The sequence below is a fragment of the Podarcis muralis genome, chromosome 7 (assembly GCF_964188315.1).
Source record: "Podarcis muralis chromosome 7, rPodMur119.hap1.1, whole genome shotgun sequence".
NCBI lineage: Eukaryota > Metazoa > Chordata > Lepidosauria > Squamata > Lacertidae > Podarcis > Podarcis muralis.
This window is the reverse complement of record NC_135661.1, coordinates 83,604,847-83,619,955: the sequence shown is the minus strand read 5'-3', so window position 1 is coordinate 83,619,955 and position 15,109 is coordinate 83,604,847. Positions and strand designations below refer to the sequence as shown.

Sequence of the window (15,109 nt, the reverse complement as noted above, 5' to 3'; positions counted from 1 at the left end):
CGGAGAGACCGCCCCTGTCGGGCGCGGAAGGCGGGGCTGGCGCTGATAGGCCGCGTGGGCTGCCGCTCCTCGGTAGCGCCGCCCCTCCGCGGGCAGATTTCGAGAGGGATTGGTCGAGGCGCATGTCGTTATGAAGTGAGGCGGGTACGTTGCTTATCAGGATAGGTCCTTCGTGACCCATCGGGTATTCAACGGGGTACCTTCACCCTTCTGATTGGTCTCCCGAGAGCATTCTGGGAGATGCAATCCCTTTCCTCAGCTCTGGGCTGCCCCGTTGCATGCTGGGGATTGTAGTTCTTTACCTCAGGCGTGCCAAGTACAGTACGTTACACTGTACAGAGAGAGAAAAAAGCGGTTGAGTGACAGAAAACGTCTGCAAGGTTCCAGTTTTAGGACCATTTAGGACCGAGGAAAGCTTCGCTTGTGTGACTGACGTGCGGAAGGAAGGAAGAAGACGTTTTAATTTCAAAGCTCCGCTCAATCTGCCATATGAAAATATGAACAGTGGGCTAAGAGTTCAGGCCTGTCATAAGCTGCTCGCTTCCAGGTCCGAGACCCATGTTCAGTGTGGACCATCTTACAGTGATATGACAGGGCTGCCATAAACCACAAAGATAATATTTGTAGTATTGGACCACACTGCAGGGTTGTCATAAACCCTGCTAGGCTCCCAGTGCCCCATTTCTCCTGAGCCATGGACACCAACGCTCTCATCTCGCTGCAATTTATATATGACAGGAAGTGTTAGCAGGTGAGCATTCGCTTGAGGTCACCAATCTGTGTGGCAAATATTGCCCAGCTTGGGGTAAAACCGATGAACTTTAACGGGGAGAAATGTAAAGTATTGTACTTGGGCAAAAAAAATGAGAGGCACAAATACAAGATGGGGGACACCTGGCTTGAGAGCAGTACATGTGAAAAGGATCTAGGAGTCTTGGTTGACCACAAACTTGACATGAGCCAACAGTGTGACGCGGCAGCTAAAAAAGCCAATGCAATTCTGGGCTGCATCAATAGGAGTATAGCATCTAGATCAAGGGAAGTAATAGTGCCACTGTATTCTGCTCTGGTCAGACCTCACCTGGAGTACTGTGTCCAGTTCTGGGCACCACAGTTTAAGAAGGACACTGACAAACTGGAACGTGTCCAGAGGAGGGCAACCAAAATGGTCAAAGGCCTGGAAACGATGCCTTATGAGGAACGGCTAAGGGAGCTGGGCATGTGTAGCCTGGAGAAGAGGAGGTTAAGGGGTGATATGATAGCCATGTTCAAATATATAAAAGGATGTCACATAGAGGAGGGAGAAAGGTTGTTTTCTGCTGCTCCAGAGAAGCGGACACGGAGCAATGGATCCAAACTACAAGAAAGAAGATTCCACCTAAACATTAGGAAGAACTTCCTGACAGTAAGAGCTGTTCGACAGTGGAATTTGCTGCCAAGGAGTGTGGTGGAGTCTCCGTCTTTGGAGGTCTTTAAGCAGAGGCTTGACAACCATATGTCAGGAGTGCTCTGATGGTGTTTCCTGCTTGGCAGGGGGTTGGACTCGATGACCCTTGTGGTCTATTCCAACTCTATGATTCTATGAAAACCTCAAGTGTACCATATACAGTAGTACCTCAGGTTACAGACTCCACTAACCCAGAAATACTACCTCGGGTTAAGAACTTTGCTTCAGGATGAGAACAGAAATTGCGTGGTACCATTAGCTAAAGTGGTACCTCAGGTTAAGAACAGTTTCAGGTTAAGAACCGACCTCCAGAACGAATTAAATTCTTAACCCGAGGTACCACTGTAAATGTATTTGGGCTCCATTCAAAGACCCCACTTCCTTCTTAACACCAAATATGTTTTTTGCTCCCCGTTTCCTGTCCCTCCAGAGAACCAGGGCACCTTTCTCTTCTACATTGGGAAAGAAAACCTAAATTGTGTCTCCATTAAAAAATAAATCATAGAGTTTCAAATATAAATTGTACCAATTTGCAGAGTTTCACACATTATTTTTACAGGTGCCCCACTTCCCGAAATGGCAAGAGGTTTCAGGGGTGCTGCTTTCCTGGAAGGAGAGAGAGATCACTGGATGCTTATGTGAGTTTGCAATGTTTGTATTTATGCACAATTATACAAGATGAGCACAGGAAGAGGCAAACAGCACAGTGTTCTTTCCCACAGTAAATTTACTACCTCACAATCAAATTCCCTGGATCCAGCACTCCCCAAGATATAATCGCCCAAACTGTGAGAAGTGAGGTTACAGGAAACCAGGCAGAGGGCCTTCTCGGTAGTGGTGCCCACCCTGTGGAACACCCTCCCTTCAAGGCAATAAGCAACTATCTTACTTTTAAAAGACATCTGAAGGCAGCCCTGTTTAGGGAAGTTTTTAATGTTTAATGCTGTGTTTTAATATTCAGTTGGGAGCCGCCCAGAGTAGCTGGGAAAACCCCGCCAGATGGGTGGGGTATAAATAATAAATTAATATTATTATTTCTTTTCCTTCTGTTTCTCTCTGTGCCTCTCTGCCTCTCCCAAAATGCTTCTGTTGTCCTCTGCACACACAGATCTCGAGCCTCACCCATAGGTGCTGGATAGGGGTGAAGCAGTCAGAAAAGGCATGTGTAATCTCTTTTGAAATGATTTTCATATTCCCACCATTTCTATTATTGCCCTATCATCTGGCCGAGTGAGGCAACTGCTTCAGGTGGCATGTGCTGCGGGTGGGAGTAAAGCAGGGCCAGCCCCTCCAGCTCTTCCTGTTAGTTGGAGGGCCACATGCCCTCTTCTGCACTCACTAAGTTAGCCTGCTGCCCTTGGATGCAGTGGGGAATGCTGACCCATTGCCGGAGCTGAAGTCAGATTTAACTGCCAGAATTTATACATGGGAATGGGGTGAGGGGTGGGGATCTTATAGGCAGTGCTTTGTTTCTGCAAAAAAAAAGGTGCCAGTACTCTCTGGGCACAAATTTTCCCTGAGGCCAGGAGAAACAATTATATGTTAAACAAATGCATGTTCTACTGAAACTTCATTATGATCTTGGTATATAGTTATTACACGGTGCATGATAATGACTTGCGGCAATACCACAACTTTTTCTGCACTCTCAGTACCTGACTCTGCATGCTTATTTTCACCACAGGGTCATACCATCCGACATTCTGCTGGGGCACAGGCTTGCAGCTCCTACCTCAATCCTGGGAAGTATTTGCACAGCTTAGAGGAGGCACGATGCTTTGAGGGGGTCCAAGAGCCATCCTGCCTAAAGCCCTCCCAGTTTTGGAAAGGAGGCAGCAGGGCTCCAGGATCCTGTCAGAGCCTCACGCCTCCTTCCCTAAGCTCAGAAAACGTTTGCCCAGCTTAGGGAAGGAGGCGCAATGTTCTGACAGGTCCGAGAGCCGCCCTGTCTCCTCCCCTCCAAAAAAGGTGGTGGAACTGTGTTCTGGCATGTTCAACACTGCTAATAACCTGCTTCAAACATCAAAGTGTATTGGGCTGGGTCCAGATATCAATTCTAGCCCATAACACTCTTTTACTAATCCTGGAAATCAGAGAGCAAATTCACCAACATTATGTTCCATGACATTTATAGTTAAATATGAATACTTCAATACACACACACACACACACCAGCACTTGTTGGTTTATTTAATAAAATGTATATACCACTTTATTGTATTGACGCTTTTAAGGTGCTTACAAGAAATATTAAAATTATCGTAAACAACAGTTAAAAACAGTAATTAAAATGAATTGAAAGATTAACAGTAAAATAAATTAAAATACATCACCATCCATATATCTAAGTAGGCTTGCCTAAACAAAAACACAGGTGCTGAAATGTTGCCTTAACTATACCTACATAAATCTCAACAGAAAATGATCTGACCATGTGCTGTTGTCAATATCTCCCACTTTTAGAACACCCTCCTCCTGCCCAGTTGAGAAGAGCCCAGGACGGCAAACAAATAAGAATTAAAATATCCAAAAACAACCCCAATACAAATGCAGACTGGGAAATAGCTTATTGACAAGAGGGTCTTCAGGTAGGTCCCGAAAAGACAACAGACCCCCTAATTTTCACAGTGTTTCCTTTTCCAGTGATACACATGCAGCAGTGCCATTTCAGGGTTTGGTGGGGGAGATTCCCATCTGAGTTTCAAGCTCTGCCATTTCGGTATATTAACTACTGATTTAAAACAATGCATGTTAAAAGTATTTGTCTTGTTGCTTTTTAATGCCTTCTTTGACAGCCTCCTGTGTAAGAAACACAGAGATAGGAGCATTTGAGATATAATGATGTGAGAGTTGACTTAACATCCTAATTGGTAAACCAGTATTGATCCAGGGTTGTTAAAATTGTCTACCAAATGTCTAGCTAGTATTGGTTGAGGTTTAATTTCTGGGTCATGGATATTGGTGGTTCTGGGGTATTTTTGTGTTTGGTTCTTTTAACTAGGGCTTTTTATCAGCCCTGGAACTCACTAGAACTCAGTTCTGACACCCCTCAGTTCTGACACCCCTCAGGTAGACGCCATTGCCATTCTAAGTGGAGGTGTTCATGGTGAGTTCCGGCATCTCTTTTTCTAGAAAAATAGCACTGCTTTTAACCCTTTTGAGAAATGAGAAGTGGAAGAGTCCTTCGACTCTCTAAGCCCTGCCTTCCTCAACCTGGTGCCCTCCAGATGTCTTGCACTACAACTCCCATCAGCCTCGACCAGCACAACTGCAGAAGGCTGTCTCACACCTGTAGCCATATGCATTTTCAAACTGTTTGGGTTGTGGCTTGCTGTAGTGACACTGTTCTTGATTTCATTTCACTTTTAATTTGTATACCGCCTTTCTATATTAGTATACATAAGGCTGGTTAGTTGATAGTGTTTTCGAGGTTACCAGTATGAGTTTGACCAAACTGCGGGAGGTAGTGGAGGACAGAGGTGCCTGGCGTGCTCTGGTCCATGGGGTCACGAAGAGTCGGACACGACTAAATGACTAAACAACAACAACATACATAAGGCTGTTTACAAGCTGAAGGAACAACAAAATATACAACAAAGATAACACACACCTTATATCAATTTGATCCAATACAAAAAAGTCATCATAAAAATATATCTTTAAAATAAACAATTTATATCAAATAAAGTAACATTCAATAATCCATTACATATACAATAACATTATGTATCAGCAAATAATAATTAAACAGAAATTCACTCTCAACAATTACAATAAATAATTACTAAACCATAATCAGTAAAAGTAACAGCAATTCACAATGAATAAAATACCACAATACATACAAAACCTTGTAAAAGGATCAAGTTGAGAAACAACTCATTTTAAAAAAATATTTCTGAACTCATCTTCTCTCATCTCAGATGTTTCTGCTTTTCTTAAAGTCACGGTCTGGGAAAGACGGGAGGGTGGGGCAAGGCAGGTGGGAAAATTCATTGTCTGATGGCCAGCACAAAGTCTCTCCCCCCTCATAATTCTTCCTTCGGAAACAGCTCCTTTATGAAGGAGACTCCTAGGGCTGGGGTGTCGGGCAAGGCGGGTGGAAAAAGCCTTTGACTGATGCCCAGCACAAAGTCTCTCCCCCCTCATAATTCTTCCTCTGAAAACACCTCCCATATGAAGGAGACTTCTAGGGCTGGGGCGTCGGGTAAGGCGGGTGGAAAAAGCCATTGCCTCATGGCCAGCACAGAGTCTTTCCCCCCTCACATTTCTTCCTCTCAGAACAGCTTCCTTATGAAGAATACTCCTAGAGGTGGGGCGTCGGGCAAGGCAGGTGGGAACAGACATTGCGTGATTGCCAGCACAAAGTCTTTCTCCCCCCAATGGATGGTGACTTGCTGCCTTTTCGTCTACTGTTTCTTTCTCTGCTTTTTCTTCCTCTGCTGTTATGCTGTTCAGGCCCCGTAGCAACTCAAACGGCCTTTTCAAAGAGAGATCCAAACTGATCAGGTAATTTGCCAAATATCTGGCCCACTTTGCTGTGATATGGGACCTGGTGACCAGGAAGCTTCTGAACAGATCTGGATCTCCATCAAGTTCCAGAAGTTTTTGGATATCATTCTTAATCTTAGCCAGTGCTGGCTCATGGTCATCATAAATCTCCAGTAATGTTTTGCCATCTTCCTCTGTCTCCCTCCATAGCAGATTTCTTCCTTGTCTATCTGCTTCCCTCCTCTGGCTTTCCTCAAGCTTTCTTCGGTATCGGGCATCATCCAGACATTGCAAAATCCAGCTCAGGCGGCAAGGCCAGCCGTTGCAAAGAACAACCCAGTCTATCACCTCTCTGATGTCAATTTTTTCCTCATATTTCCAAGGAGCCTTCGATTCCATCTTGGTGATGGACAAGATGGTCAGGACTGTGTTCACCACCCTCTTCAGTTGCGCAGAATTCCCTGGAATGTATTCATTATTCATCAGGTGCTTACAAATACTTAACTTTTCGCTACAGCTGGGGTCTCCTAAACCTACCACCGTGATCTTGATGTTGTTTTCTTCACAAGAGCATGCAGCTGGATTCTCATAATTCACTTTCAGGATCTCATTAAACAGCCTTAATTTGTCCTTGGGAGTCATATGCGGCAGGGAGAAGGGCAAGGACACAATTCGGTTTAAGTACAAGTAGCCATTTGTGTTTTTCTTTTCTTTCTGAATACAATCCACAAGGATGCTTGGATCGGCAGCCAAGATGGAGATAAATGGGGCATCTTTGTTGGAAAGAAGTATGTTTATTGCATCCAGAACATCCACCACTTTGTCCTGTGTGCACCTGTCCAAATTCATGATCTTCAGGACCACCAGGATCTTTCGATTCTCTATCCATCCCAGGAACTGGAGGAAATTAGCTATGGTTTCCACTTCTTCTTTCACAAAGTTCATGAAGCCCATCTTGGCACTGAGGGTATTTCTGTCAATTTCTATCTGAAGCTTCTTTTTCAGTGTGTAGTAGAACTTTGTCATTACGTGTATGAAAGGAGCGATAAACAGAATAGCCCCTACTAAAGCAGTGGATCCAAAGAGCGACTTTAAATTATCTTCCTTTATCAACATGCTAACTGCTAATAAAATAAGAATCAAACCTATTATAACAGGAATGAAGAACTTCCCCCATCCTTTAAAAACCCATTTCCTTCTCTTAGTTTTTTTCAGAGATTGCCCATCAAGGATCATAAATGTTGTAAAAAGTGCTTTGTTTTTTCCTTCGATTCCATCAAGCAGCGCTGTAAGAATGCCAGCCCAGATGTGGTCACATCCCACATACTCCCAGGCATCGAAATGGATGAAGATGTACTGGGTACCTTTGTATTCTTCTGAACCAGAAGCAGGGTAACATAGAATCATATGCCAAATGAGTGAAAACAGGGAATACTTTCTTCCACCTTCCTCTCCCTCCGTGGGCATGTGGCCTGTAAAAGAAAGCAGAAGCACACCATTTATATTAATCTGTACCCGTTATTACTTAATATTGATTTCTCCTGGCCCCAGTTTATTCCACACTCCTTACATTTTGTCTCCTTATCTGGGCTTTTCTTTTCCCATGGGAATTGGGGGTACTTACTTTCAATTTCATCTAAGAGTCTTCTTTTGTTTCTTCCCCATGGTGCATAGAATCCCACTGTCACTGGTGGGTCAATCTCTTGTAGAGTCTTTGCCAGGGCTTTGCAGTAAAGGGCTTCGTGGGTTTCAACTGTGCAATCACAATCCATTTTACAGGAAAGAAAGCAAAAAGATATTATTTTTTAAAAAACCAGGTGGATAGTAGCTGCAGTCGGCACCTCCTATTGCAACCACAGGCGTGAAATAAAGAGGCACGCCACAGGAGAAGTTAAAGGCAGGCTTGGGTGACAAGGGTTTTGCCTTTTAGCAAGCCCAAATTGTTGCACCCACATGAATGACAAGGATCTGAGAAGTGTGCTGCAGCAGCACAGGGTCAAACCATGTTGGCAAGAGGCAATCACACCTCATACAACGCCTACCCGTCCAGTGCACTGAAGGTCAGAGACTGAACTCAAACTCAGCAGTTTTCTACACCCTCTGACTGACCCAAAACGCCATGCTGTGGACACCAGTAAGCTCTGTGAGCTGCACGTCAGGTGGAACCGTAACCAATGTGGGCCCTTAGATGGCCTAACATAAGGCTGGAAAGCTCCAAATGTCAAGTCCACCATGGCCTGTATATCCTTGCTGCCAAAACCCAAAGCGCCAGCAGTAGTATATGCAGCAGCCATGCAAAAGGATTGTGCACCAGAACAGGTCACATCCACCCCCAGCCATGTCAAGGCACGATTTGTAACAGCCCCAAACTGCTATTTAATGAGGAACTTCCCATTGTGGTGATGAAACAGTGGATTTGCAGAAGGCAGAAGGCTGACTTAATGTCGCACTTAGCCATGAAAACACCTTGGGTGACAACAGTGAACTATGATGATTCCGCTATCAAAGCAAAAGTAGCAATCTGAACAAAGGTGATCAGGGAGGGGCATCATTAACCGCCTGCCCCTTGTGCTGGGACCACTGCTGAATGAGATGGGGTTGAACCTCCTGCTTCAGGGGCCACGGGGAAGATGTAGCACTGACTGGCTTAAGCATGAAACTTAAGCATCTTAAAAAGCAGAGACATCACCTTGCCAACAAAGGTCCGTATAGTTAAAGCTACCGTTTTCCCAGTAGTGATGTATGGAAGTGAGAGCTGGACCATAAAGAAGGCTGATCGCCGAAGAATTGATGCTTTTGAATTCTGGTGCTGGAGGAGACTCTTGAGAGTCCCATGGACTGCAAGAAGATCAAACCTATCCATTCTGAAGGAAATCAGCCCTGAGTGCTCACTGGAAGGACAGATCCTGTAGCTGAGACTCCAATACTTTGGCCACCTCATGAGAAGAGAAGACTCCCTGGAAAAGACCCTGATGTTGGGAAAGATGGAGGGCACAAGGAGAAGGGGACGACGGAGGACGAGATGGTTGGATAGTGTTCTCAAAGCTACCAGCATGAGTTTGACCAAACTGCAGGAGGCAGTGGAAGACAGGAGTGCCTGGCATGCTCTGGTCCATGGGGTCACGAAGAGTCGGACACGACTAAACAACAACAACAAAAGCAGCCTGGCTACAGACTCATACCACCACTGCTGCCACACGTCATTTCTCTTTCCTCCACAAGGCTTCCTCAGAGGCACACGTACCATAAAGATCTGAAGAAGCTAAGAGGGAGGTGAGATGGGCTGAAATAGCCCCCTGCTCTGCTTAGCTCACTCTGTGCCAACATGCAATAGCACAGTAGTTTGTGGGTAAAGGCACATCATTCATAAATAAATAAATAAATAAAATTTTATTTATATCCCGCCCTCCCCAGCCGAAGCCGGGCTTAGAGCGGCTAACAACAGTAAAATAATACAGCATGGCCCATTCCTGAAGTGGCCACAAAGGCCCAGTGCTACCAGAACCCTGTGGACCGAGCGGCTGAGAGGGGAAAGTGCAGAAAACTGATTTACTAATAATGATGCACCTTCGTGGTCTCTCATCAGTGCTTGGTGCTCTGGATCATTCATCTCTGTGGCAAAGCGTCTCAACTTCAGCAGCTGCTCAACTCTGTCAAAAAAGAAATACATAGAATAAATACATTTTTGGGCAGGGCACTAGCTTAAAGGAAGGGTAAGTGGTGGTGGGCCATACTGCTTAAATCACACTGGGATGCTGGCAATTCCCACCATACCTAGATGTCTCCCCATTCATCTCCAGGCTCATTTAAAAGGTGCTGGTTAAAGCCAGGATACTTAAGCATTATCTGTATAGCTCAGTGGGTAAGAGCATGGTGCCAAGCTTGCAGGCTTGATCCCTGTATGGGACAGCTACATATTCCTGCTATTGCAGGGGGTTGGACTAGATGATCCTCAAGGTCCCTTCCAACTCTACAGTTCTGTGATTCTATTATCTCTTTGGCATTTATGATCCTGACTGTCCCCTGTGGTCAATGGGTGAGGTGCAGTTGGGAACAAGTAGCACCCTGGTAATGCAGCACCCAGATCAGCCTTTCTTAATCTGTGTCCTTCCAGATGTTTTGTAGTACAACTCCCATTAGCCACAAACATGATGGTCATGCTGGATAGAAATCCTTGGATATGGTCTGAAGATTCATGAGGCTAAAGCCAAGCTAGACAACGTAGGAATTCTTGTGGCTTGGGACTGTGCTGCATTCCCTGATCCATAACATTTATGCAGGTGCATAAATCATCTCTAGATAAGCAAGTTAATCCCACCCTCTTCTTTTTTGCCTTAAAAAAGAATGCACCTTACCTGGAAAAAAAACCAACACGAGCATGGACTTGTTTGGATCCTTTACCTGAAGGCTTGCCACAGATTTAGGGAGCTTGAATAACCCCAGACACTGACTCTTGGCTCTGAATCTCACAGACTATATATTAAATGGGATGTGGCTAACCATGACACAATATGAGCAGTGGCTTTCAACATAATGAAAGGAAACTTGGATTACACCAGGTTGCTTGGTGAGAAGTTTGCTTGGCTGTAGATTCACAGAAAGTAAACAATTATCAGTTCATAAAAGCCAGTAATTTATTGTTGTCACCATAGAATAGAATCATAGAGTTGGAATAGACCACAAGGGCCATCGAGTCCAACCCCCTGCCAAGCAGGAAACACCATCAGAGCACTCCTGACATATGGTTGTCAAGCCTCTGCTTAAAGACCTCCAAAGAAGGAGACTCCACCACACTCCTTGGCAGCAAATTCCACTGTCAAACAGCTCTTACTGTCAGGAAGTTCTTAGGTCTTAATAAAAGTAACCATCATACACAAATTAAAACGATTTATTTGGATAGTTCATGTAACATTAGTAATATCTTGGTAAGGTGTAGCTTTTCTTCACACAAGCAAAATAAGCTACTTTTTCAGTAATCACCCTATTATTTGTGGCAGAATCAAGGTATTTGTTTCTTTATTTGCCCAGTGGCAGACCAATGAGAAAGTGACTTGGGGACTTGGATTTTGGTTGCTTGAAAACAGAATAGAAAATGAGGGTTATGTTCAACTTCTTCAAACCTACAAATACAGCATCTCTGGGCAGAGAGAACCTTCCTCAACAGACTACTGTACAGTGGTACCTTGGGTTAAGAACTTAATTCGTTCTGGAGGTCTGTTCTTAACCTGAAACTGTTCTTAACCTGAGGTACCACTTTAGCTAATGGGGCCTCCCGCTGCCGCCACGCTGCCACAGCACAATTTCTGTTCTTATCCTGAAGCAAAGTTCTTAACCCGAGGTACTATTTCTGGGTTAGCGGAGTCTGTAACCTGAAGCATCTGTAACCTGAAGCGTCTGTAACCCGAGGTACCACTGTAATGTGCTGTTTGTGGGGCTACCTTTTGAAGACTACGGTGCCTTCCAAACAGCAGTTTGGAAACTGCTTTTAGTGCAAAATACAGCAGCTAGATTGCTGCTAACTAGTACCTTGCACTGAGAAACTGTTGCCCCCTTGTTCAAGAACTGCACTGGTTTCCCCGAGTGCAGTTCAGAGCTGATGTTTCCCTTCAAAGCTCTACATGGCTTGGGATCTGTCTTGTAGGAATGTCTTCCCCTCATATTAAACTGCCCTTGTCTTGTGATCCTCTTGGAGGTCTTCCTCCAGGTGTCCTTACCAACTGAGGGAAGGGTCTGACTCTGACCACAACCGAGAAGAACTAATATGTGGGTATCACCCCATTTATTGAACACTTTCTCCTCTTTGGAGTGTGGCATGAAGGACTTTTGACTTTTAATACAGTACTCATTTTGGTTTCTGGTTTATACAGCTGCTATTGATTATCCTATTAGCATTTCGTTAATGTGTTATTAGTGAATAGGAATTTCACCCTGCATTAGGAGAGTCACTCATCACTTGACTTGACAGGAAGCAGGTGCATGAGTTTCTTGCTCATACTAAAATTAAGGAACAAGCTATTGCACAGCTAACCACACTAGAGGTAGTGATCTTGGCAGCCAGGGAAAGGAACAAAGGCATTGTTTTTATCCTTTATAACTGGTAATCCTTCCTTCTTAGCATTTTCCTCGAGGTGGGGATATGAGTCTTTTCCGAGGAACTCTTAGGTCAGAAAAGATGACACTTACCTCATGAGTTCTACTCTCTAAGGAAAGGGTCTGTTTCTTGGCTAAGTGTTAATGACATAATGAGTCAAATATCACTCATGAAGACTTGGCACAAGAATGAAATTCCAATGCTGACAATGTGTGTGCATGAATTCCCAGCAGAGCTCTTTAGAGTGGTAAACCGGCTGGTCCAGATCGGTGTGGTATCATTGACAGTCAATAGCCTGCTGGGAGAAACCTGTGAATCACTTTTAGGGTAAAATCACCTGAACCCATGCTGAACTTGATGCCACAATGGTTTCAGGTTTATTGAAAGTCTCTGGAGCATCAGGGAATTACAGGTGTGAACAGGATCCTTGCACAGTGAGGCCGTAGCTACCACTTTGAAGAGGGTCTTCCCAGCATCCAGAGGTTTTTGAGAACTACTGTCTGCTCTCTAATATTCCTTTCCTCAGCAAGGTGATCAAGCGGGTGGTGGCCACCCAGCTGCAGGTATGCCTGTAGGATGTTGATTATCTAGCTCCATCCCAGTCTGGTTTCAGACCTAGTTCTGGCAGCAGATCAGTCTTGGTTACTCTGACCGATGACCTCTCTTGGGAGAGAGACAAAGGGAATGCAATCCTGAAAGTACTGTACTGCAATGGTTTCATTCCTACCTGCAGGGTCAGTACCAGGAAGTAATACTAGGAGATTGTTGCTTGGCTCCATGGCTTTTGGACTGTGGGGTCCCGCAAGGGTCCATTCTGTCTCCTTTCAATTTAACATCTATATGAAACCATTGGGAGCGGTTGTTTGGGGATTTAGAGTGTGGTGTCAACTGTATGCTGAAGACACGCAGCTCTTATCTCTCCATTCCATCAGAAGGAGGCAGTGATGAACTGGATGGGAGCCAGTAAAATGAGGCTGAATCCTGATGAGACGGAAGTGATTTGGGTGAATGGTTCTCCTATCCAGAAACTAGGTACACATCCTGTTCTGCAAGGGATTACACTTCCTTGAAGGACCAGGTTTGTAAATTGTCTCAGGAGCCCTTAAAGCTAGGAGTGGTTTACACAAAAGTCTTAAAGATTGTTATAGACTGGCTGGATGCAGAGGAGTGGTGAGAGGCTGGGGAACCCCCAAAGGAGGAAGGCTCAGAGCCAGGGTGGGGTGGGATGACAATGAGAGGGAGAAGAGGGAGCAGACTGGAAGGAGTAGGTGCTGGATCCTGGAGAGGCAACAGCATTTAGTGAGCAGGAAGAGTCTGTGGCAGAGAGCAGTTCAGAAGCAGAGGCTGGAGAGGAGAAGGGGCCAAGAGGCAGAGATGAGGCAGACTGGGGAAGGAGCCATGGGGTCTCTCCCCTTGCTGCAACCAGCTCCCTTCCTCCCTGGTCTCCCAAAACCAGGAGAGGTATGAAGAGGGAGGAGCAAAGACAGACAAGGTGTCAGAGTCTCAGATTGCTTGCGAAGGACCTGAGGGAGCAGACTTAGAGAGCTGTGGGGAGGCGGGGCTCACAACTGCCTCATTGGGGCAAGATCTACTGGGAAGAGTTGCTGTGCTCACTGGGCCTGGCCTCCTGAGCTGTTTTGTTTCTTTGAATAAAGAGAGTTAGCTTCACTGGCACTCTGCGAGTTATTGCTGACTTGCTCCTGACAACCACTCTGACAAGTATCAATAAAAATTATGTAATAAAGCCATTGAACCAAGCTCCAAGAGAATAAAAAAAAATTGTGTACAGCTGCATCTCCCCAGCACTGGCCTACTTAGTGCAAGATGGTTCTTGAGTAGTCCTGTGGGGGCAGTGCAAGAGGGGTAACACCCCAGCTGGACCACTGGGAGATGATGGGCAACTCTGCCTTCCCCACTTTTTTTGCTGTAATCCCCCCTGGAAATACTTGCACTGAAGGACGGCATATAAAGTATAGGAACAAACAACTCCTTCCTATAAAATTCTAATTCTAGTTAGGTCACTGTGGCTGTTCCCTCTGCCTTTCATCCCACCTCAGTCCCACATTTGCTGGCACTTGGGTGGTCAGTTGCCCACCCAGCTGCGTACTCCTCACTCCCTTCATCACAGGTCTTGTTGGTCTCCAGCAACAGGAGCTAGATGAAGCAGCTGTGGCTCAGGCAAGCTATTACGCATTTTTCTTGACTCATCCTGGCGAATAACCCCGTAAGGCAGTCTGATAATTATCTACTTATTTCATAACAGCAGTAGCGTTTCAGTGTTCAAAGCACTTCATTTATTGCCTTGGTTCTTCCTTAGAAACACCCCTGTGAGACTGACCAATTACTGTGTTTCTACTATTATTTATTGAATACCGAAACAGTATGGGGTGATGGAAGTTGTGGTACAACATCTGGAGAGCCACTGGTTCTGCATCCTCCACCAGGGCCAGGGCCTTTTCAGTGATGGCTCCGACCTGGTGGAATGCTCTGTCCCATGAGACTAGGGCCCTACAGGATTTAACCTCCTTTCTCTGCGCCTGTAAGACAGATCTATTCCGCCTGGCCTTTAATTTGAATTCAGCCTGTTCTTTTATTTCCCTTCCCTTCCCTTCCCTTCCTTCCCCCTCCCCTTTTATGAAGATTACCCACTCTGGGACCCCACAGCTAATACTCTCCTGGCCTCCTCGCTGGCCCGAGTCGGACTTATTTAGCCAGCTAGTCCAATCTAATGTTTATTGGATGGATTTCCCCCAAATTGATTTTTGAACTTTGAATTTTATTGTTATTCATGCTTTTCTACTGCATTTTATGTTGCTTCTATGTTGTATTACAATTAAGTAATTTGTTTTTAGCTGCCCTGAGCCCGGTTTTCTGAACCGGGAAGGGCAGGGTATAAAGGCAGGGTATAAATAAATTGTTGTTGTTGTTGTTGTTGTTGTTGTTGTTGTTGTTGTTGTCGTCATCTCTATTCTAAACTGGATCCCACGTAAGATGAACTGTGCTCTTTAGCTAACAATCACTAAGTAACACTATACAATTTGGCTGCAATTTGACTGTTTCACCCTCCATACACCACCTAA

At 45.1% G+C, this 15,109-nt stretch overlaps 1 protein-coding gene and 1 long non-coding RNA gene across 2 annotated transcripts; one reads left to right on the top strand and one right to left on the bottom strand.

Moving 5' to 3' along the window:
- On the top strand, nucleotides 1-11,824 carry LOC144328508 (uncharacterized). Its single transcript, XR_013393774.1, has 3 exons — nucleotides 1-751; nucleotides 2,007-2,085; nucleotides 11,631-11,824. It is a non-coding gene; the product is annotated as an uncharacterized LOC144328508 (long non-coding RNA).
- Nucleotides 5,238-7,710, bottom strand: LOC144328280 (NTPase KAP family P-loop domain-containing protein 1-like). Its single transcript, XM_077930922.1, has 2 exons — nucleotides 7,563-7,710; nucleotides 5,238-7,410 (listed from the first exon to the last, which is right to left on the bottom strand). The coding sequence occupies exons 1-2, from the start codon at nucleotides 7,708-7,710 to the stop codon at nucleotides 5,327-5,329; spliced, it is 2,232 nt and encodes a 743-aa protein (XP_077787048.1). The 3' UTR covers nucleotides 5,238-5,326.
- Nucleotides 11,825-15,109: the final 3,285 nt, after the last annotated feature.

Coding starts and splice junctions, on each gene's coding strand:
- LOC144328280 (XM_077930922.1), bottom strand. CDS start 7,710: ATGGATTGTGATTGCACAGTTGAAACCCACGAAGCCCTTTACTGCAAA. Junction 7,411..7,562: donor ACTCTTAGATGAAATTGAAA/GTAAGTACCCCC, acceptor TTTCTTTTACAG/GCCACATGCCCACGGAGGGA.